Below are 22,600 nucleotides of genomic sequence, written 5' to 3'. Positions count from 1 at the left end.
AAGGCACCCAAAGGTGCTTGGTAGAGGCTGGGGTTCCTGGGCCTTCTCTGTCACACCTTGTGTTGAAGGTCTCAGAAAGGCCTTCATGGGGGAATTCCAGACCTATTCTCATCCTGCTGACAACCATCCTCACAAAACATTGCAGTACTGCTTCATCAAAATCCTGCACATGTTCCCCTAATGCCTATGACAGGCAAAACCTTCAAGACTGGATGCCAGATTACTCAGACATTTTCAACTCCAGTGATGCCTCCCCAGTGTGGCCTTTCCAGCCACACTGAGCCACTTATTATAGCACTTCCTCTATTTCCTCCATCTTCCTAATGAAGACTTAACTACAGTTACTGAAATTTCCATCTCTGTGCCTCAGCTTCCTCATCTGTAAAAGGGGGTGAAGAATAATACCTACTCATACAGTTGTGGTTCAGAATCAATGGGTTCACATTCTTGGGATGATGATTGTCACCTGCTAAATCATAAAGCAGAGCTTGTCACCTGCTAAACCATAAACCAGAGTAGGTACTACCATTAGCAGAGCATGTCTTTCTCCTACATGGCTTGGTTAAATGAAACCTCCTTTGCAAACCAAACTCAGCCTCACAAACCAGAGCTAATGCCAGCTTTTCTCTCTCAGCCCATGCTAACAGATCTCATACTCATTCTTACCCTATTTTGCTGTATACATTTATCTATCTCCAACATTGAACCATCACCATTCTGAAGACAGGGGTCTAAGTCATCTTATGTTAGTTGGATCCTTCAAAGGCCTTCCATAACACCTTGAACACAGCAGGCTCTCACTGAACATTAGATGGGTGGGAATTCATCCAAGAAAGGGAATAGAAGCAGGCAGCTGAGGTGCACAGCATTTTAGGGTTTTCTTTGAACCTGGGTATGTACTCTATGCCATCTATACTCTGGAGAAATACTCTCCACACCCAAGAAAAACTTGTGAATAAAACTCCTTGAAGGGTCCAGGGGATAAGCTGAATGTGATCCTGCATGGGGATTCTGGAAATCTATGGATCTGCTCTAACTGTAGTCAAATGGCATTCAGTGGACCATATTTTTTTCTTTCCTAGAGAGTGTCTTTGGTGCTGGGGATTGAATACAGGGCCTCCTTCCCACATGCTAGCCAGGTATCTTATCACTGAGCTACACGTCCATCCTAGAGAACATTCTTTTTTTTAATATTTATTTTTTAGTTGTAATTGGACACAATATTTTTATTTATTTATTTATTTTATTTCATGTGGTTCTGAGGATTGAACCCAGGGCCTCGCATGTGCTAGGCGAGCACTCTGCCGCTGAGCCACAATTCCAGCCCGAGAGCCTTCATTAAATGGAATCTGTTAGGCCTCAAGCTAATAATCCTTTCATTTAGCCACTTAGAGACCAAGCCTTGCCCTCCAGAGCCTTACATTAGTGAAGACATTGCTTCCTTGCAATGTACAAACCCACTGAGTAGGGAGAACTAGGTAACAGGTGCGTGGTGATTTGGGTAGAAACCTAGGAGGAAACTCCTTAATGAATTCCATATTAATTGACCAATAAAGAGGAGAGATAATAGTCTGATGGAGTAAGGGACTTGGGGACCTCCATGGCTCACTCCTCCTCAGTGGTGTGGAGCCAAGGGTTATCCATCATTACACGTGTGTGCTTGGCGTGGAGCGCAGACACTTGCCATTTGGCTTGGTCTGGCAGTGAGGGTTGTTTTCTGTCAGGATGACTAAAAATCACACTACCTCAGCATCCAGAGACACAAAACAAGGCTGTTCACCTAATGACCACGCAGAGAATTAAGGGACACTAAAAGACCAGAGGAAGCATAATAGCAGAACAAAGGGGACATGAAGACCATTAGTGGAGCATCCCTGAAGCAATTCTCCACAGAGGATGTAGAAGAAACCCTTCCACAGGAGCCTGTTTTATTTGCAGAAGGCATGGTGGTAAATTAAAGCCCAACCTGGCCCATTCTGGGCTCTCTGGTTTCTCTTGGAGCCGTTCCTATCACTGCCCATAGGCCACTAAAACCTTCCCACAATCGGAATGATTGATTCTCTTCAAACCGTGAACCACAAACTCATGCTGAAAAACCCACTTCAGATAAGTCATTAGTTTTTTTTATGGATTTTCGAGGTCACAAGGAATAGGACCTGGAAGTCCTATCCTGAGAAGAGTAGAGGGGGGGCAGTTGAAGAGGTGGAGGGACCTGGGCAAGCCACAGGAGCTGGGCGAGCCCCTGTTTTCTGCCAATCAGCAAGAGGCACTGAGGAAAATATAGGTCTCAGCGACCTCCTAGGCAGTGCTAGATATTCCAGGGCATCCCAGAGGCCTTTGGGTTGGACCCTTCATTCCTACACTACAGGGGAAGGAAAATGCAGAGAGTCAACAGGGGCCCTGTCCTTTCTCCTCTGATAGTATGTAGAGTATGCTGAGCACCTGGGATACAGAAAACCAGAGTCAAGGAGGAGAAGGTGAGACTCCCTGACTTGTCGGGCTGGCCTATCAGCTAAGCTGCAATGGGGACCACTGTGGGCCCAGAGGATGAAGCATCCTGGTGACTATAGCTGTGGTCCTAGCAGCAGCCCAGAGGCACCCGCACGAGAAACCTAAGTTCTGTAGCTTGGCAAGTTTCAGCTCACCACCTGACCCCCGTTTAGCAATTCTGATGTACCACAGAGCAGACAGCTCCAGCCTGGGATGACTGCCTCCCTTAGCCCCTCTCCGGCAGGCAATGAAAGCAAGATCCACTTTGAAAATTCTCCCCCATCATGCAAACTGACATAGGCATGCTTTTCAAAAACCCACAGCCAATCTGTTGATCATTACTTATTTACAAAGGCCTTCGGGCAGAAAGTCCTGTAAAAACCATACTTGATATGGTATACACTAGCTTTTTCTGCTTGTGGAAAAAAAGTCCCCTGAAGGCTACCTCAAACCATCACTTTCTATTGCACATAAAATGTAGCGTGTAACACTAAAGTATTTAATATATATGGTATAATATATCTACAGGAAAGGCATTTGTGTAGAAGTATGTTACCCTGGATTTGGTAATTTGATGTTTTGCTGAAGGCTACGACTTAAAAAAAGCCTCCACCTCGTACAGGAGACCTGTCATCTTGGTACCCAAGAGCCAACAGAATAAAGAAGTACCCTTAAGCAGCAAAACTTTGACACAGCTTTGAAGCATATGAAAACAGTATAACTCCTCAGAATTATTATTACTCAAGATCAAAGAAATGAGCCATACTTTACATAGCAAACAGGGACAGGGAATTTGGCTCCAAAGGTTTCAGATTTTTCAGACTTCTCTTTATTTATTTATTTGCTTCTCTAAATTTAGGCAAAGGAAAATGCCTGGGCTTCTCTTGTCTTTAAATGGAGGAAACTATTAGCATTAGATAAGACCATTACCTAAAGGTGAATATATAGGAAGCGAATGCTTGTTTAACAACTGGCATCATAAGAAGGAGAAGCTTGGGAGTTGTATTTTATTCCTTTTCCTACACTATATACAGGTATGGAAATCAGTCCACAAGCAAAGCTGGGAGGAGGGGAAGGCAGAGAACGCCCAAACCAACACCTATCAGGAGACCGCAATAATGGCACAGGAGATAGGGCTGGTGGTCTCAGCTAGTGGAGAGCCTATGTCCTCTACCACTAAAGTAGGACCTCCCTGTCCTTCCCATGTCCCAGACTGGTGCACGTGGAGGACCAGGGAGAAGAGAATGCAAAGGAAAAGTGGGGAATGAAAAATCACTGTTCCTGTATTTCAATAATCTAACAGAGGAGAGAGGCCTGTGGCAAAGCAAAGAGGAAAGGAGTGTGTGAGGAAGGCAGGTGTTTCCCTGGAAGGGACCGTTCAGGGTGGACAGTGCAAATCTGAAATCACTCCTGTTTCAGTGAAGTGCTAGAGAGTCAGGCGGTCAGAGGAAGTGAGGGCTGTGATTGATAGAAGAATCACAGACACAAAGGAGAGATGAGCAGACAGAGAAAAAGAGCTGTAGAACTCTGTCAAAATTTGGTTTACTTGCTGTTTCTTAGAGGAGGTCATGGTCAACAGAGAAGGAAGGCAGGAAGGGAAGGAGGAAAAAAAGAAGGAAGAAGGGAGGGAGGGAGAAATGAAGGGGGAGAAAGAAAGAATAGAGAGAGAGAGAGAGAGAGGGAGAGCGCAAGCATGTTGTATTTCATAATTAATATTGCTTTTAGCCTGAGCAGAACTGGATTACTTTTGAACTTTGCTTTGGCAAGTCCACAGATTATTAGACTTTTTTATCAGTCAAAATCAATTAACAGAAATTTGATTTCAATCGACAGGATAAAAGGAAGGTAATCTTCAGGTTCATTTTTGATTGTGATGATACATCTCACATATGGCCTTAAGTACAGAAAACAGTCCTCGGAGGGACTTGAGCAGAAAGAGACTTGCCACAGGCAAACTAACCACAGAGTTCCTCTGATTGGTTCCTGCCGTCATTAGTGCCACTGCTGTTTAGGAACTACACACAGACAGGACATGGTGACAGCTAAGACTTTAAAGCCTATGTATTTTTCAAACAGCTTTTCAAACTGTTTTTCATGACAGAATTTTTTCAGCTCTATCATTAACTGCTGACAAGCTGACAGAATAAATACTGCAGCCTCTAAGAAGCCATCTAAGGATCTGCTCCCCTCCCCCGCTGCGCTGTGGGCTGGGGAGGGAGGCTGGGCCTGTGCAGGGCGGGGAGGGGGCAGGCAGGGGAGAAGGAGCAGAGAGGGGCCTTGCTGGCCCCTTCTTACCTCATCAGCTTTGGCGAGGAGTTGGGCGAGTTCCTCATGCCCCCGTTGCGTTGTTTTTTTTTGGGTGATAGCGTCGACGGCTGCTCATCTTCAACTGGAAATACAGGCAGCTCATGAGATTACGAATAGTTTGAGGACAGACTGTGAAATACAGGCAAGATATCAAAGGACACACACTCAAGGCCTCAGTCACTCACTAGGAATTCATGGCTGTCTTTTAGGACCCAATGACAAAGACCAAATGTGTTAGTCAAAGAGGCCGGCCATAGAGAAGGTCGAAGCAACACCTCTTTACGCTTCAGCCTTTGAACATGCACTTACAGCCAACTCAAACTGTTTATCAATGCCCTGCCATAAGGAAAAAAAAAATGTGATTCATCTGCATACTGAAATACATATATATGACCCATCAATCGTTATTTTTAATTTTGGTTACATTGATAAGCAAATGAGTTTTCTTGTAACCAAAATCATCCATAACTACCATAACTACCAGCCCACTGCTTCTCCCCATGAACTAATTTAACTGGTTCCTAATCCCTGCAGACCAGAGAAAGCCTGGGAGAAGCCAGGATTCAAGGCCTTCAGGGCCAATGTTCCAATCAGTGGTGACTGGGAACATTGGCACATGTGGACTCAAGAATCCCCAGCCCAACTGGGCCCTTATCCCTCCAGCTGCCAAGAGAGAGGGCACTGTGGCTGCGCACATGGGTTCTTTGCTTAACCCATTCAGACTGAAGGACCGGGATTGGCGAGGCTGGAGAGCCAGGTTGCCGAAGAGCACCAAAGGAGGAGGAGGTTGCTACTGAATGATACCTGGGATGATGCGGTGGAAGGCAGGGATGGAGGGCAGCAGAAGGGGCTGGAAACCAAAGGCTGTTTTCCAAATGTCTAAACCACACAGATCGTTAAGCAATGGGAAGCTTCACTCACAAACAACACAGCACACTCTACTGCTCTTGCCCAAAGACACCCACTAATAAGCTTTGTAGATGAATTAGTCTGCCCCTGTGCTTCTTTTTAAGAGAGCTGCTTGATAATTAGCAGATGTGTACCCAGCCTGTCACCCAAGGGCATCAGCGGCAAAATTCTAGCCCTGCTCTCCCCAACCCCCACAATGCAGGCTAAAGCTGTAATGTCAAGAAGGAAAAAATAGGATCCTTGGATTCTTATAGTTGACTGCAACACAGACTAGGAGAAAGCACCTCTGAAACTCAGAACGCAAGGAGGTTACCTTAAAGCTAAGAAGAGAAATATTAGCAGTGACAACGTCAAAAAAGGCTTCATAAATGTTTTTAGTGTATGAGTCTTAGATGGCAAGTAAAGGCCATCGTAGCTACTTAGTATTATCCAGGAAGACCCATATCAGAGCATGCACTCTATAGTGCTTTCCTGAAGACACTAAATCAATTTAGTAGGTTATGATATATGATTCTGAAAAATATTATAATGATCCAACAATCCTCCAGACTTGCGCCAAAGTATCCCACTTTTTACACTCCCCTACTGTACTGTTAATCCAGGGTTGCCTGATTCTGGCTGACACGGGAAAAGGCAAAAAGAACATGGTGTGAGGTGAGGGTGACCCCAGAAGAAAGAAAGGCAAGAATGCACCTGCCAACGCCCACAGCTGCTCCCGCCACCTCCTGCTCCCTCCCTCTCTGTTCTGCCAGAGGCTCTACTCAGGCTGTGACCATATCAGTCACTTAGTGCTCTAGGCAGGGACTATGTGGTGGGGAGGATATCGCATCTTATCAGAAATGAGTATCCACAGCAAATCACACAGAGACTAAACAGCACTTAAAAGATTAAAGGAAATAAATACAAGTCACATAAATGGTATTGAAAAAAATCACTTAGAGTTGATATGCATCTCTCAGCAGCAAACAGGCTTTCTGAGCTTGACCCGAATTCATCTTCCTTTCACAGGACAGGGGACTGAGCATCTGAGGCAATAATGTGGTAGAAGTGTGTGTGTGTGTGTGTGTGCGTGTGCACACGCGTGTGCACATGTAAATACGCTTTTACACTTTTCCCATCTTAGTAGAAAGGACTGCACCAACTTCATCTGTAATAGAAGGTCACCTTTTATTATGGGCCACTTGCACTGTTATGCTGTGTCTGGGGTGACCTAGATTAGTTGGTCAGCATGCTAGACTTGACAACATGTGTCTTTGTGTGTGCATGTGAGTGGGTCTAGTAAGAGTGCAAGTTCTGTCCCCTTTCACAGAAGTTTCCTTACGATTCCAATGGAATACCCCCAAAAGCTCTTTCATCCAACCAAATCTCTATGGCTAGCTTTATTGGAGGCCCCCAGGTGTTGCTATGGTTGTGTTGTTCCAGAACAAGTCTCTATTAGTTAGATATACACAGAAAGTCACCTTCGTGGGCATGCCTCTGGATTCTTCTGCTTGCCTTGTGCTTCCCTGTTGGCACTAGGCCTTCAACAGATAATCCCTTTGGTTAAGTGCCCATCATCCTTATACCTTGTCACTGGCTGTTTACCTGCACAGATCTTCAGATGGGGAACTTGCAAGTGAATCCCTGTTAGCCAGCTCTAGAGAGACAGCTCATTTTGGTAGCGAGGTTACACTGTCTTCTGTGCAAGGAAGCTATTTATTTTCATTGCAACTTGTAGAGATCATCCATCATAATCATACTGAATTTAAACTGGAATTTGTTCTCTGAAATGAAACTCTGTTCAAAGCTTTCCTCCTGCACTTGGGGCCTGGAAATATGTTCCCCGAAGAGATGGGGGACAATGTCTCCATATTAAGTATATGAACGTTGTGTAATGGAGACCACTGCATCTGGCTCAGGTCTCACAAGAGAATCAGGGATGATTTTTTCTTCACAAGGAGGATATAAACCATATTTAATTATTACCCTTTATAAGGATTCTATAAAGAAAGCATATCTAGGAAAACTTTTAGTTAAGCTATAAACTATAGTTTTCATTTCATGGCTTCTGTGACTACACGAGAGGAATAAAAATGGAATTAAAAGGGAGACTTAAATTTACACACTTTCATGAAAGACAAATGTGTTGAAGTAGTGGGCTGCTACTTCATGACAACGCACATTACAGGTTCGTATTTAACCTACTTTTTGGCTAATTGCAATACACCTCTGTCTCTAGCCTTTTCACTTGCCTCCGTGCAGTGGGAGACACATGAAGATATGAACCTTTAAAGGAAACTGACTTACCAGCTTCTTTAAAACACAAACAAGTTCAGGAATCTAACATGGAATTTTTATAGGAGCTGAACTCCATCCAGTCTCCAAGTACTCATAAAATTCAAGGGCTTGTTTTTGCACATCCCTAAGTATAACACTTAATGTTCTGTTGTAACTTCCCAGCGCTCCCTTGTCTAATAGGCACTGAATCTAACAGTTTTACAGTTTGGGAAGACTCTGCGCTAGAAAAATGTCAGGCAAGTCTAATGAGGCTTCAGATCCCCTGGTTTGCGCTGGAGTTTAATTTAAAGTTACAATGATGTTTTAACATGTTTGCTTATACTTGACTAAAGAGGATTCATTATTTCAATGACATAACCTCCAGACAATGTTCTGGGGATTGATTTAAGATGTGGTGGTAATTCCAACAGCCTTAATGCAGAGTTGAACATCTGTAACAACATTTCATTCCGCTTTTCGTCAGCTTTCTGTTTTCCAGCAAGAGCAAGGCAACATCTTCCAGAAACACTGGCCAGGATTCGGGGCTTACTTCAAAATGATCATATAATTTACTAGATTTTTTTTAAAAGAAATATCTGCCTAGCCAGGCTGCAAACACTGAGTAAGGGCTCACCAGTGTCTCTTTATAGGTCCTTGAAGTGAAATGTGACAATGGTTACCATCTTCAGCTTTCCTAAACATCCCAGTGTCTGTATGTAATGGACTCAATGGTCAGCTCCAGCCTGGGGCACATTCCCTCTTCCCCATTTCCCCAGTGTGATTCAGGGGGATGAAGCCCCTTTAGACTTAAAGGTGAGTTTGTTGGCTGAAGTTAAAAAATAGTTCAAAGCAAATAAATTCAGGAACGTAATAAAAGGCAAACAACCCGTAAACATGAGTCAACTAGCTATCGCCATTACGTTATTAATCACCACATCTGGAGAAATCCACATCTGTACACACTTAGCAGGTCATTAGTAATGTCATTTCACACTGGAATCACTCAGAGTAAGAGTCATGCAAAGTGGTTTGAACACAAAGCCATCTAGCTAACAGGGCTTCTGACCAAAGTCTGCAGCAAGCTGCTAGTTTGAGGGCGGGGTAATTTTAATGATTGTTTATTGTTTTTTATGGATTTTCTGTTGTTTGGTATTTTGCTGCCCAATAAGCTAAATGCATGCTGAAATCCATGGTAGTACATCTCTCTCCTTCAACTGTGCTCGTTTTGTTAAAATGGAACACTGAGGGGTGCAGGACAGTTATCGAAAATTGGGAGAAGTCCCAGTACTCCTTCACCTGGCTCAGTCACAAGCTGAGAATGGGGAGTTGAGTTCTTGAACTCAAATGGGTCTTTGTGATAGCGTGATCTAGCTTCAGCCTTGACTGCCAAACAATAAGGAGAAAAGAAAACGGAAATTAATCCTTAGTGAAATTTTTCATTGCAAAAGTTCCAAACCAATTTTAATGTTGAATAGAATCATCACTTTGGATTAAAATGGAGGTTTCTCCCTCATGGCCTAATTGCAGGTATATTTATTTCTATTCTTTTACCCAGATGACTTCCTGAAATTCTTTTTGCTGCATTTTTGTCATCAACGTCAGTAGGGATAATATCTGTGAAAATTCAGAAGACCACCTCCTTCTGCAATAATTTCCAGAAATATACAGGGTCCCCCTCCCTTCTCCCCCAAAATACACGCACAAAACCCAGATGAGCGGCAGGATCAGATCCATTATATCCTGAAAAATACTGAAAGAAATCCTACAGAATAATTATTCTATTCGAATCCTTCTCCCTCAGTGTTATCTTGCTATTCATCTCAGGCCACTGGCTTGGCCAGCTCGCTGGGTGATCAGAATGCTGCCTAACTGAAATGTCATGGGTTTGTCACTTCTTAGAAGGAATGATATGTAGGGCTAGGGTGTAGCTCAGTGCTTGCGAGCATGCACAAGGCCCTGGGTTCAATCCCAATACTGCAAAAACAAACAAAGAGAGTCATGTGTGGTATTTTGCATCATGAGTAAAAAGTATGTGTGTGTTTTCAGGCTATGAATGTTACATGACTAAAACTGAAAGTAAGGGTGAGGGCAAAATTGCTAGGATAGAGATCTATCATGGTTCTTTCTAGTTCTTGTGGGCTTGTCAAACTTTACCCTAAGAAAAATTATGAAAGTCACAGTAACATGGTCCTTCTGCAATTCACCATAGACAAAATTCTCAGGACAAACCTCTTTGACATGACTTCCCAATTTGCACCGGGAAGGCTGGGCTAGTTAGGGCTCAAATGTGGTCAATGAGAGCAATCCCTGGATTAGAGCATGGAATACTTTCAGAGGATTGTTCTTGTCCTGTAATTGTAGACCATCAGACCCCTGGCTGCCTATCACATGGATGGGACTGGTGAGAAGGTATGTGAGTTCCCTTAAGCAGTGATGGAGAAACAACAACATATATCAGATAAATAACCCATACTGCGAGTTGGCATTGGTGTTTGTTGAGAAGGAGCTCTTGGCTGCAGTTTCAGGATGAATCCCACACTGGGAATATGACATGAGCATCAGTGAGGTTGAGCAGCTATGCATGGCTGGGATAAGGAAAGTGAGAGCCAAAGTCTTTGCCAAGAAGGGCAGGGGGAAGCCCAATATCAGAGCTTAATACCAAGGATATATTTCAAATGAGTGTTTCTGGTCTGACAATCTTGGGGTATCATATATCACTAAGAACACGCTGCACCATTATCAATAAAATTAATCCATGAAGGTATTTTTTGCAAAGATCGCAACAGATACTAATACACAGAAATAAAAAGATAAAGGATGCTGTGCCTCAAAAGTGACTCCAACGATCAACATCTCAAACATATAAAACTCTAAATGCACAATTTTTTATATACATTATCCAGCAGGATAACTTCACAACCTATAGCTGAAAAATAGGGAATACGTTTATTTGGAAAAACCAGGTTGAGGTTTATAAAAGGAGTCTGTCATTACATAAAATGAGAATGAAAAAGGATTTCCAAGTGGCCCATCTTGCACTAATAGGGGCAGGGAACACCTGCCCCATGGTGGGCTGACGGGGGCAGGGAAGGGGGGCTTGTTGGTGCTTTTTCATTTCCGGCTTTTGTGGAGCTAATAGGAGAATGGGGAGGGAGACTTTAAGGAACAATGGGTTATGTAGAAGTTAATCACAGGGTATATTTCTGGCACTATTCACTGCCTTGGAAACCTGAATTGTGTAAGTTTGAGTCCATCAACACAGAGTAATGAAAGAACTCAGCTCCTACATGGGAGAGGGAGAAAAATGCCATATAAATATATTAACAGAATCCACATGACCTGGAATGTGAAATTCCCTATAGAAATACCATGCACTGAATGGATCCTCTAGAATCAAATTACAAGATGTACCTACCCATGGCACCCAAACAACCCCCACCCCAATTTCAAACTATAAGCCACATCAGATCTTGGTAGGAGTCAAACATTTACCAAAGATCCTGGAAGGAGTCAAACATTCACCAAAGCACCCTATATCTAGAATCTTGGTTTTCATATCTTCACTGGAATTGCTATAATCACTTGCCCAATACTATCCTGCTCAGTATTGGGTAGAAAATTCCTTTGAGAGATCTGGTTGCCTTTGGCCTTTTTCTTTCATTTTTTTTTTTTTTTGAACATTCTGTCTCTATTGCCTCAAGGGCAAAGCAAAGTCTCAGTCAAAGATCACTAGGTATTAGCTTCTTAAAGATGAGACACAAGAGATGAACAAGGGAATTCAAAGAGGAAATGCACAATTGAAAGGAGAAATGCAAGCATATTCCTGAAATATTGCAATGGAGCTTGGAGATCTGGAAGGTAGTGGGAGATAGGAGATAATTTTCTCTTTGAGTCGAACTGGCAGGGAGGGGAGTTATAGAGGCCAACAAAATAACCTTTCCCAATTTCCCTCCCCTCCCCACTCCTGAAACCCAGCAGATGAGAAAGGTTTTCAGGCCAGACGTGACCCTGTTTGCAGCACTAGCATGTGCACTACATGTGTGTAAGGGACAATCCTTAGAGGAGGGATGGAACCTGCCAAGTCCCTGGCACTCCCAGCTGCCTTCTCACCTTTGTCACATTCAGGGGTCAGTCACCAAATTGTAGCCTAAAATAGGATTTTGTGTAGTCCGCAAGCTAGGTTACATTTTTAAAGGTTAGGGTGAAAAATCTAAGAAGAATTATATTTCCTGTCACACAAATATTATAGAAAATTCAAATTTCAGTGGCTAGAAATAAAATTTTACCTGACCATAACCACCATCATTTGCTTACCTATTGTCCATAACTGCTCTCTCTCTATGACAGAGCTGAGTAGCTGCAATACGAAGCCCGAGACATTAACTAGCTGACCGCTGAGAGGAAACATTTGCTGACCCCCATAGCAAATCTTCTCACATTTTCCTAGCTTCCTCATTTTCCAAAAGGATGGTGCTCTTCCCAACCTGACAGGGCAGCCGAATGAGCAAGGAATGATACGTGCCATCCATTCCAAGCAAGCAGCCTTGGGAAAGTAGGGAATGGCAGAGATCACTTAGTGATTCCAATGCCCCTCCCACCCAGCCTGCCATGAGCCCTACTGGTCCTCACATGTTTGAGGACTTGGGTCAGGTGAGTTTCACCTTTTCCTACTTAAGCTAAGTTAGAGTCGTCCACCCCGTACTTTGAGAATCAAGGCAAACCACATCTACCGGGAGCAATTCCTCGAAGCTGTCAGTCCACCCTGCGAGAGCCCCATACAAGACAACAGATTAACCATTAGACTAGATATGTTGAAAATATACAGCTTCAACCTTTCCCCAGCTAGCTCAGAGCGATATATAGATGATTATTTCAACCGTCAGCTGCCGCATAGATTTAAACCCCTGCACAATAACTCCTGGATTCATCTGCCCCTTGTCAAACTTACACAGCTTTAGTTGGAGGATACATGGTGTGGCAGTTTCACTGTGAATCCAGAATGATCCAGACGGCTGCTGTCTCTTTGTTAACAGGAAGCCAAACTGATGAGTTTGTAATGCATTTCTTATCAAAGGTAGTTTCAGAAAAGAAAATGTGCCCCATCAGTTTGGCTACAATTTCATATAGACCAGATTACGGGCTTAATCAGAGCATCTCTGTTATTTTCTTGAAGAAATAGATAATTCTGCATCCATCCCATTAAAATCATTTCATGCCAATGAATTATGTATTTATAAATTTATAATTATCTAGCCTTGATTTTTCCCCTCCTGCAGTATACTTAATAAAATCATCAGCTGCAGCCTACAAAGCCATGGTGCTTAATAGATACGAACATGCTAATTTATTTTTTTAAGTGAATGCTGATGTTTTTGAGCTGTGCGTCGAAAATGATCATTGTGAATAAAAGGGATTGCAATTTTCAACACACATGTTTAACAAAGACAAAATGGACTGTAGTGGAATTTATGAAGCCTGGAAAGGAACTTTTTGTCCAATATGGCTTATTATCCAATAGATTCAGATTCGCTCTTGGTCACATCAGGTCCCTGTGCTATGCATCAAGAGAAAATGCCAATAAGATGCCAAACACTGTTGGTGGCACAGGGAAAGGGTTCACTTAAGAGGCTGCAGGCTGCCAGCTTTCTGTTGTCCTTTTTGTTTTCATGCCTACTAAATTCAGTGTTTAACTATTTGCATTAAAATCACTATTTATCATATTTTCATTTAAAATGATGACATACTGTTCATCATGGATTTTTAAAAATATTTTAAAGACATTGCATGAATCTCTTGATTGCTGAGGTTTGGGGGGACCTCTTAGGTTTGATGACCAAGGCAAATGCCTCACATGACTCTCGGTAGTCCCCTGCCTGGCACTGGAAGTTTCTTAAGGGCACTTGAGGTGCTGGTTCTACCACCCTGCAGAACTAGACAAGGCAAGAATAAAACATGAGTTATTTTTTTGGATCATTTCATGCTGTTTGCATGAGATTGTTAGGGAAGGCCCTGGCCACACGTGCATCCTCCTGGATTTACAAACTGTCAGACATCCAAAGGAATAAAGATCATGCTGCCTTAGGAATCTGAGAGTTGCCACCTGCCCAGGGTGAGAAACAGAAAACAGAGATGGAGTCAGGTCTCTTGTGAACTTTATTTCATCCTACATCGATTCTCCTGGTTAACACAATACTAGTTTACATTTTCACTCTGGGGCAAAAGTTTTTATTTGCTTATATATTTTGACTCCCATCTAATCTTCTTTCTCTGTTTCTTTCCCCCTCCCCCAAACAGCTTCAAATACACATGACTGGCAGAAGACGTCAGTCATATTTTCATTTCCATTTTCTCTTTGCTATTTACATCTTTTAATGTTTGCCCCAATGATTCTGCTATGGGAAGACTAGCCTAGAATCTGTGTATGCCTGAAATTGTTTTCTAAACCCTAAGATTTTATACAGATAAGACCATTATTATTATTAATAGCATTATTATTATCAGCTCATCCATAAATACCATATCTGCCATTGAACCAGTTGTGTCAAGAACCCTCTGGAATTCTAATATGTATTCTAGATGGTTGCACTGATACTTTCTCTGAAACTCAGATAAAGGTAAAATGCATGGATTTTAGTGCAACCCAGGTGCCCGATGAAGAATGCTCTGCCAGAACACTTTAGAAACGCAGTATGTTTTTAACCTTGGAAGGTAAGGACGAGACTGGATTGTGATTTTACACTAAACACAGCATTTAGTATATTTCTTTAGGACATAGTCACCTTCTAAAGATGTTCTTGAACTATAAAACCATTATCTATGTTTACTATAATTTATCATCGGACACATCCTGCGCAATATTTTAAAATGCTACTGCACGCTGGGCTCCTCTTTGGTCAGTGCAGTTAGAGAATAAGGTGTGCAGTGCAGCATCAGGGAGGACACTAGGGGAAGTTCTGGTCTCACCCTTTCTGGGATCAAGGCTACACTAGCCTGCAAACCCAGATCCAGAGGCTAGGTCTCCTGATTGTAACCTTGGTCATTTACCACCAGCATTCAGCCCAGGAGAACAGTGTGGGGATATGAGCTTCTAAACTCAGGCCACCTGCCCAACTCTGACCCCTTCTATAGCTCTGATCTCAGACAAGTTACTCAACACCCTGATGTCCTAATATCTGCTGCTTTCCTTGCTGAACAGACACCGAGTTTCAGAGATTCTGCAGGATTCAATGTGATGGCCAGAGGCTTCAGGTTGACAGAGTAAGGACTAAATACTGCCCACTGGAGGGTTCTGCTTGGCCCCATCCTGTTGGTCCATAGAGCTTTATGTGTGCACCTTTCAGTCTGAATTTTGTTCATAAAAACATGAATTTCTAACAACTTCTATTTAAAAATCCTGCAGAACACTGAGTCCCCATTCCAGAAAGGTACCTCTCAAGCTTTCTAGCTGGTCATGTGCCCCCTCTGCTGCCTACTGTACCCCCAGATATATGGCTGGCATCCCTTGTTACATTTTGGTCCTTGGCTTCAGTGACACTCAAGGATATTATCCTGAGACAAGGATTTCAAGACATGACTCGTTTCTCACAAACATCAACTCATGTTAAATAGCAAAAATTCTTGAAGCTGTACTCCCAGGTCCAAATCTACATTTTTGGCAAATGATCTAACTTTACTTTTCTCACCTCTAAAATGGGAATAATTGGAGAACCTACCTCCTGGGTTATTGTGAGAATGGACCAAAACCTGAAGAGCACTTAGGAGAGTTCCTAAGTTCTTATTCAATGTTATCCACCATTACTTCTTGGAGGAGTCCAGGCTTTCTGCTCCGGGGTCTTTCTCTACAAATGCTAGTCTGCTGTCTTTTGATGGCGCTCTATAGAGAAATGGGTTCAGATTCTCTTTCCTGATCCGAGCTGATCTGGTATCCAAGCACTAGAATGAGGTGGGCGCCTCCTCCCCCACCTAACCCTGGGCCTTGCATTTGACTGTCACTTTTGTCCCATGTTGCCTATGGCCCCAGTGAACAGCTCAGGTCAAATAATTAGGTTTGCCAAGTGTCATAAAAACAAGCAAAGCCAGAAAACATTTAAACAGGCTCAAATGGAGAAGGCTGGAACTGTTCAGGGCAGTAACAAATGAAAATCAGATGGAAACAGAGAAACCCCACTGTTCCTCCTAAATTACAGGAAATTCACGCTGCCTGCCTGCAAGGGGCTCTTCCCCTTGAATTTCGGTGGTGGTTGTGCAGGGTGCAGGGGGGTGGGTGGGATCATGATTTTTACATGTGGTGGAAGGAACAAGGGAATGATGGGCAGGGAGGCAGTGACTCCTTCACTAGGCCTTTCCACATCTTCCCCTCTTCTCACCACTGTATCCACCCTTGAAGAAACAGGCAGGATCTGCCTCTTCCAGGAAGCCTTCCTAAGGGGCTACAATGAGGTAGATTTCTGTCTTTCTTTAAAAGTTCCTTGGTGATTCTCATCTCATGCCCTGAAATCTCCTGATTTTTGTTGCATTATTCATTTGTTTTCCATTCCCATGTGCCCTATTCCCCTCAAGTAGAAATAAGCTCCTCTACTGTAGTTGACACATCTCTGAATCTCTCACAGTGCTGAGCCCCTGGTTAGATTCCTACTAAACTGGTCTTAGTAGCCAGAGAGGTGGCATTGAGAGGGCAGAATCACAGCCTTGTGGTCAGAAGTCTGGATTCTAAGCCTGGCTTGGATCAACTCTGTGGCATTGGCAAGGCACTTCCCCTCCTGGGGGATTGGCATTAATTAAATATAAGACCTTTTCGGCTCTGATTTGTCATGATTCTGGGCTAAATGCTGTCTACTGTTTCTTGGCAGATATCACAGGAGCCAGCCATTGACTAAGGACCTCATAACTATCCAGCCACAAATAATTACCCAGCACTTCCTACCACACTCAATCCAGAAAAGCTACAGAAGAGGAAAAGCAGGCCAAGGAAAATGTGGTTTGCCTCAGTGGTTCTAAGCCCCCCGCTTCAATTAAAAAGGAACTTCACAGAACAACAACGTTTAAGATCTACCCCAGATCCATTCAACCAAAATACAGGGGGGCATTGCTTTTTCTTTTCCTTTTCTTTGAACTCTTTTTAAAGATAGATAGTGAGAGAGAACAACTGCATCTAAAACATACACAGTAGCAACCCACAAGTTATATAAACACAACAGTACTAGAATCCAAAGTTAACCAAAGAATGTTGCTTTTCTCTCTGGGGCCAGAACTAAATTCTGACCAACATGATAAGAAGTTTGTATTCTGTTTTGTTTTTTAATAAGGTGTTCTCAAATGGATGATGTCAAGTGAGGGCTGAGGGAAATGCCATTGATGACAAGGACTAGAGAGTGGGATGTTCCACAAGAAGAAAGACTTGAAACAAGAACAGGATGGCTAGAGGGGTCAGCCTGACTCTTCTGCAGAGCCCCAGAACTAAGTGCAGGCCTAGAGCACTGGGGGCATGTGCATGGCTACAAAATATGGAGAGGGCATGTTCGCTGGAGGGCACTGCTTGAACAAAGGCAAGTAGGTTGGTAAAAGCTAGGGAAAACAGTAGGAATATCAGCTTGGCTAAAGCAGGAAAATGTATCTGAGGGTCTAGCTAGGTGGATACAGGGCAGACAGAGAAAGGCTTTGCATTCCAAAGGACAGAATTTGGACAATCTATATTATCTTGAAGTCACTTTTCTTTCCTTCTAAATGCTGAGATTCTAATCACAGGGATGCAGGAGGCTGAGGCAGGAGGATCACGAGTTCAAAGCCAGCAATTTAGAGAGGTCCTAGGTAACTTAGCAAGACCCTGTCTCAAAAATAAAATATTTTTTAAAAAGGGCTGGGGATGTGGCTCAGTGGTTAAGTGCCCCTGGGTTTAATCCTTAGTACCAAAAAAGTAAAGAAAAATAAATACTCAGATTCAAGATAACAGTGGATAGCATTTGTACATTAGAAAAGTCTATCCAAAACAGCCTTGCTCAGCCTACTTTCTGGCCACTTAAGTCACATGGACTTGAGATCAGATACACATGTAATAGTTGCATGGAAATAAAAAGACGAGCCCCCTTGTATGTGTCCAGCTCCCCTGGAAGTCTTATTCTATCCTGGGGAGGTGGATTCAACAGGAAAATCAAGTTATTTAATGCATCCTAAAAGGGTCCTTTGAAATCCAGGAGGCTGACTCCATGTAGAGAAGTTAGGTCAACCTAAGCCTGACATTAGGATCATCTCCTTTCTTCAACTACCAGTCAATCCCATCCCTTCTTGTACAGGGCACTGGAGAGTCATCAGGGCTTGACTTTTTTTTTTTTTTTTTTTTTTTTGGAACATGGAAACTGATTGTCATCCAAATTTTCAAAAAATATTTGTCATCAAAACCAGTGCTTGAAAGTGAATCACTGAGAAGACAAGGTTTTCCCCATCTTCTGCTGCTTGGCTTTGTCTGGTCAATAACACTTTAGGATGTTCTCTGTCAAAACCACATAGATGAATGTACATTACGTGATCCAGATCTCTGACTGACATCCCTACCCCAGTAAACCTAAGAAAAGTTGAAAAAGTTCTAAAAGAAAATTCCTATCGGATTCTCAAAATTAATGGTTTCAAATAATTAAATTACAAGAAGCATAAAATATATGCACTCAAAGTTCTTTATGGCCTGCTAGGTAGAACTTAATAATGAAGAAAATAAACAAATGAGTCATCCTGGGGTTGTATTTTAATTCTTCCCATCCATACCTCAATAAATCCACTGTTTCCAATACAACTCATTGTTTCCACCCAAACATCCTGCACAAATGGAATAGTGCAGATTTTTTTAAGTTGGTAAAAGGATGTAAATATGTTTTTTAAATAAAATAGTTGAAAAATACGTTACGTGTGTAAACAAAAGAATCAAAAAATTGTTTCTTGTATGTTTTTTCTTGGGCTTATTGATGATGCCCATGTTGATGAGCAGATCGGTGTTTTTTGAGAACACCTTATTAAAAAACAAAACAGAGCACAAAACTTCTTATCATGTTGGTCAGAATTTAGTTCTGGCCCCAGAGAGAAAAGCAACATTCTTTTGTTAACTTTGGATTCTAGTAATTTAATAAAAGAGCATCATGCACAATTATTTTTATATAGGATACTATTCTAGTACATCAATCATCTTTCTACAAAAGCCCCCCCCCCTTTTATCTTGGTTTGAAAGAATGCCCAGGAAATTAATTTGTATAAATAAATAGATTAAACTGGGGAGTTTCCACATGACAATAATCAAACAGTGGAGGTGTCACACCAAACTTAGTGGTATAAATCTGGTTTTGTGGGGTTACCTTTTCTAACAGTAATATTTATTAAATTATTTGCTCCAAGGGAGCATTCTGCTAAGGAAGTTGGATTCAAAAGAAATTCTGGAAATTGAGAATGGTTGTCTTAATGGAAGTATAGATATTTAGAAGGCAGTTTTAGATATTTATTTTAGAGAAATAAAGGGGAGAATCATCAGAAAGAGGAAAAGCAGAAAGTGGGGAGGGGAGAGAACTGGACCAGGACGCCATCAAGGGAGAGGATTTCATTCATAGAGAAGCAGCGCCACCTGCTGGTAAGCCTGTATTCCGGGCCACTCTGTGGTTTGGGAACATCTATCTTGCAATCTGTGCATAAATATACAGCAGTATTTCTCAGCTGCTGTTATACATAAGAATTTTATTACCAGTCGGCAGATTTCTAACACACTGGTTGCAGTTTAATAATCCTCTATTACCTGAAGTATGGGTTATATAAAAAGCTAGAATGTTAATTGTTGACAAACCAATTCTAATATGTAAAGCACTGTAAGTCACCCAGTAAATATCCAAATAAATCAAAAAGGATAGCTCCTTTTGTTCTAACAACGTGTTATTAAACACCACAACTTGATCACTTACATGAAAGTAATGTTTGTGCAATTCTATGTTACTAAGAAATCATGAAAAAAAGGCATTATAATCTTACTGAGGGCTTTCCCCTCATTTATAAATGAGAGGAAAATATTTTGCAAAGAATTTTTCCCTTTCTTTAGAAAGAGTACCTAAACCACAATGTCATTTAGGAAATTTGCTCATATAACAAAGCCAGAGTTATAAATAACTCAGATAACATCTATAAAATGTTATATTTTTAAAATGGCAATAGGGAAGCTGTGGAGAATATAAGTCACTGATACACTGAGCAGAAAAACAGTACCTGCCATTTTTCAGAGAAAGATCACACAAACACGATAGCAAAGGAACAATAAAAAGAAGAAACAGGAATGTGATAGTGTCTCTGATTATATCTGCAAAGGAAACTGTGAAATAAATTAACACCCAAGTACCCACGAAAGGCATAGCGTAGCTTCATTGCAACCAATTGGTATGCAACAGAGAAGGTTGGTGATTTTGTAAGAACAGAAATGAAGTATAGGCTGTGAAATCTGATGGTGATAACTAATGACCACACTACTTAAAACTCTGATTTGATCTTTAACAGGAAAAAAAAAAAAACTAAGAATAAAAAAAAAGTACTCTAAAGGATAGATGAATGCACTAGGGATTGCATTTTTCACTTGGAACAAATAAACCCCAAATGGGATCAAAGGGCCCCAGGAAATGAAAAATGACAGTTCCTATGCTGCTCTGATTTGATCTCAAGCAAAACTACGTTGCTGATAACATTGCAGGGCTTAGGAGGAAGGTAGAGGCGTTCTTTAGCTGTTCTGTAAAGGAGGTGAGTGCCATGCTCCATTCAGCTGATGGGAAGCCCACTCTAATTTCAAAAAAGTTATTGAGATTTAATCTCTGGCAACAACAGAAATAGCTCATGCAGCAACCAAAAGAGTATCCCTTAAGACATATAGACGCATTTGTGTTATTTCCAATAGAAACAGGGGAATCCTTTTACATTCAGTTCCCACATCCAACTGAGCTGGTTAAGGCACCTGAGTGAAGAGAATCAAATGTCACAATCTTCCTTTCAGCCCAGAGTGTCTCCAGCTGTCTACACAGGCAACTTGACTAGGAGGGTCAGAGGCTTAGGCAAAAGGCATCTCCTTTCCCTACTCTGCTGACTACCACTGGCTGAGGAGAGACAAGAGGCCAGGAAAAGACCCAGGCAGATGAGAAGGGCTTGGAGGAAACTGTTCAGGGTGTCGAGATTTAAACTGGAGGTTTATTCTGCTAGCTAGGGGTTTACTCTCTAGGCAACTGGCTTGGGCCTGAGTGATGAGTAGTGCAAGCCTTGCTATCAGAGAAGTCAGGATAAGTTAAATGTCTGTGGAATCACAGGTGCATAAAAAGAGCCTTTGGAATAAGACAGCAGAGTGAGGTCACGTGGAGCAGCAGAATAACAGGTTTGCCTTGCCTTCCCAATGCATGTCTCTACCCACCAAGACTCCAGGGCCCAATGACCACCATTGCAGGAGTCCAAACACCAAGAGCCTGTCAGAAGAAGCTGTGGAAGAAATGTCACCTTCAGAAGAAGGAGTGACCAATTCTAAATTAATCCACTGGAGTTGTGGAGGAGTCAAATGAATCGGCTGTTCAGAAGCAAATGGTTTGATCGAGATGGTATAAGGGAACAAGAAAGAATAGCTTTGCCCTTGAGACCCTCTTTTCCTTGGGACATGCCCAGTAGAAGAAAAACATATTCCTGACCGAGTTCACATGCCATTCAGCAAGCATCTGCTGAATTCCCACTGTGTCCTCAGGGGACACTGCCTGAGGTATACTGAGGATTCAAAGACCAATGAAACTTCTTGCATATTGTTGTTGTTTATTTCTTAAAAAGCTCCGCATGAACACTGCTCTACATGGAGCTTACGTGAAGTGTCATATACAGCCTTAAGAAGACAGACCCATCAATTCTGACTTCTAACTTCCAAGCAAGGATTGCTAAGCTTTTCTCCTAAAAGTTCAAATGACACGTTTTTAGGTAGTCGTGGGCTGCGCTTTCACTGTTGCAACTACTCAACTTTGTTATGCAGTTTCAAAGCAGCCAAGAACGAGAAGCAAAGGAGTGGGCCTGACTGTTATAATAAAGCTTTGCTTACTACAACAGGCCAGATCTGCTCCATGGGCCACAAACTTACCTGCTTTAAAGAGTAGGTAAGTTTCAATCAGCTAGAAGAGGTGAGAGTCAGAATCAGGTATAGGATAACATTTTAATGTTAAGTAACACTAATGTCAAGTAACAGTAATAATGAGTTAAGAAACAAGAATGAGAAATTTTTTTGGACAGTACTTGGCTAAAGGATTCTTATATGGAAAATGCAACTACATAAATTGGTTGAGGCCACACTGCAAAGGGGTTTGAATGCCATGTCAATAACAGAACTTTCAAGGCTGTGCTATTGTTAAGAGGGGATTGGTTGTCCAGGAAGCCATCAAAATTTTTCCTGTTTTCTCCCCTCTTTAAAATGGGATGGCAACATGATTAGACGGGTGCTTTAAAATAATAAACTTGGTAGTGGGCTGGTGGCCGGGAAGACTAATTGGAGGGTCGCAGTGATTGATCAGGAAAGAAAAACTGAGTCCCTGAAATTAACAGTGGCCCTGATGATGCTGAGAGAATGTTTGAAATGTAGTCTCAAAAATGTCAAAGAAGGGTGAGGGTCCTG

The 22,600-nt window shown here is 42.1% G+C and overlaps 1 protein-coding gene across 17 annotated transcripts in view; it reads right to left on the bottom strand.

Annotated features, from left to right (window-relative positions):
• Kcnma1 (potassium calcium-activated channel subfamily M alpha 1) overlaps positions 1-22,600 on the bottom strand; it is a 715,498-nt gene that overhangs the window by 87,229 nt on the left and 605,669 nt on the right. For all 17 annotated transcript variants that reach the window (XM_058577957.1, XM_058577958.1, XM_058577961.1 and 14 more), the window contains one exon: positions 4,786-4,879. In XM_058577957.1, coding sequence (XP_058433940.1) covers positions 4,786-4,879 — 94 coding nt within the window. The remainder of the gene's footprint in view (positions 1-4,785; positions 4,880-22,600) is intronic.

Source organism: Marmota monax, unplaced genomic scaffold (assembly GCF_021218885.2).
Source record: "Marmota monax isolate L192 unplaced genomic scaffold, Marmota_monax_Labrador192_F-V1.1 WCK01_AAM20220418_F8-fsc00019, whole genome shotgun sequence".
Taxonomy (NCBI): domain Eukaryota; kingdom Metazoa; phylum Chordata; class Mammalia; order Rodentia; family Sciuridae; genus Marmota; species Marmota monax.
The sequence above is the reverse complement of the archived record's forward strand: the minus strand, read 5'-3'. Positions and strand labels throughout refer to the sequence as shown.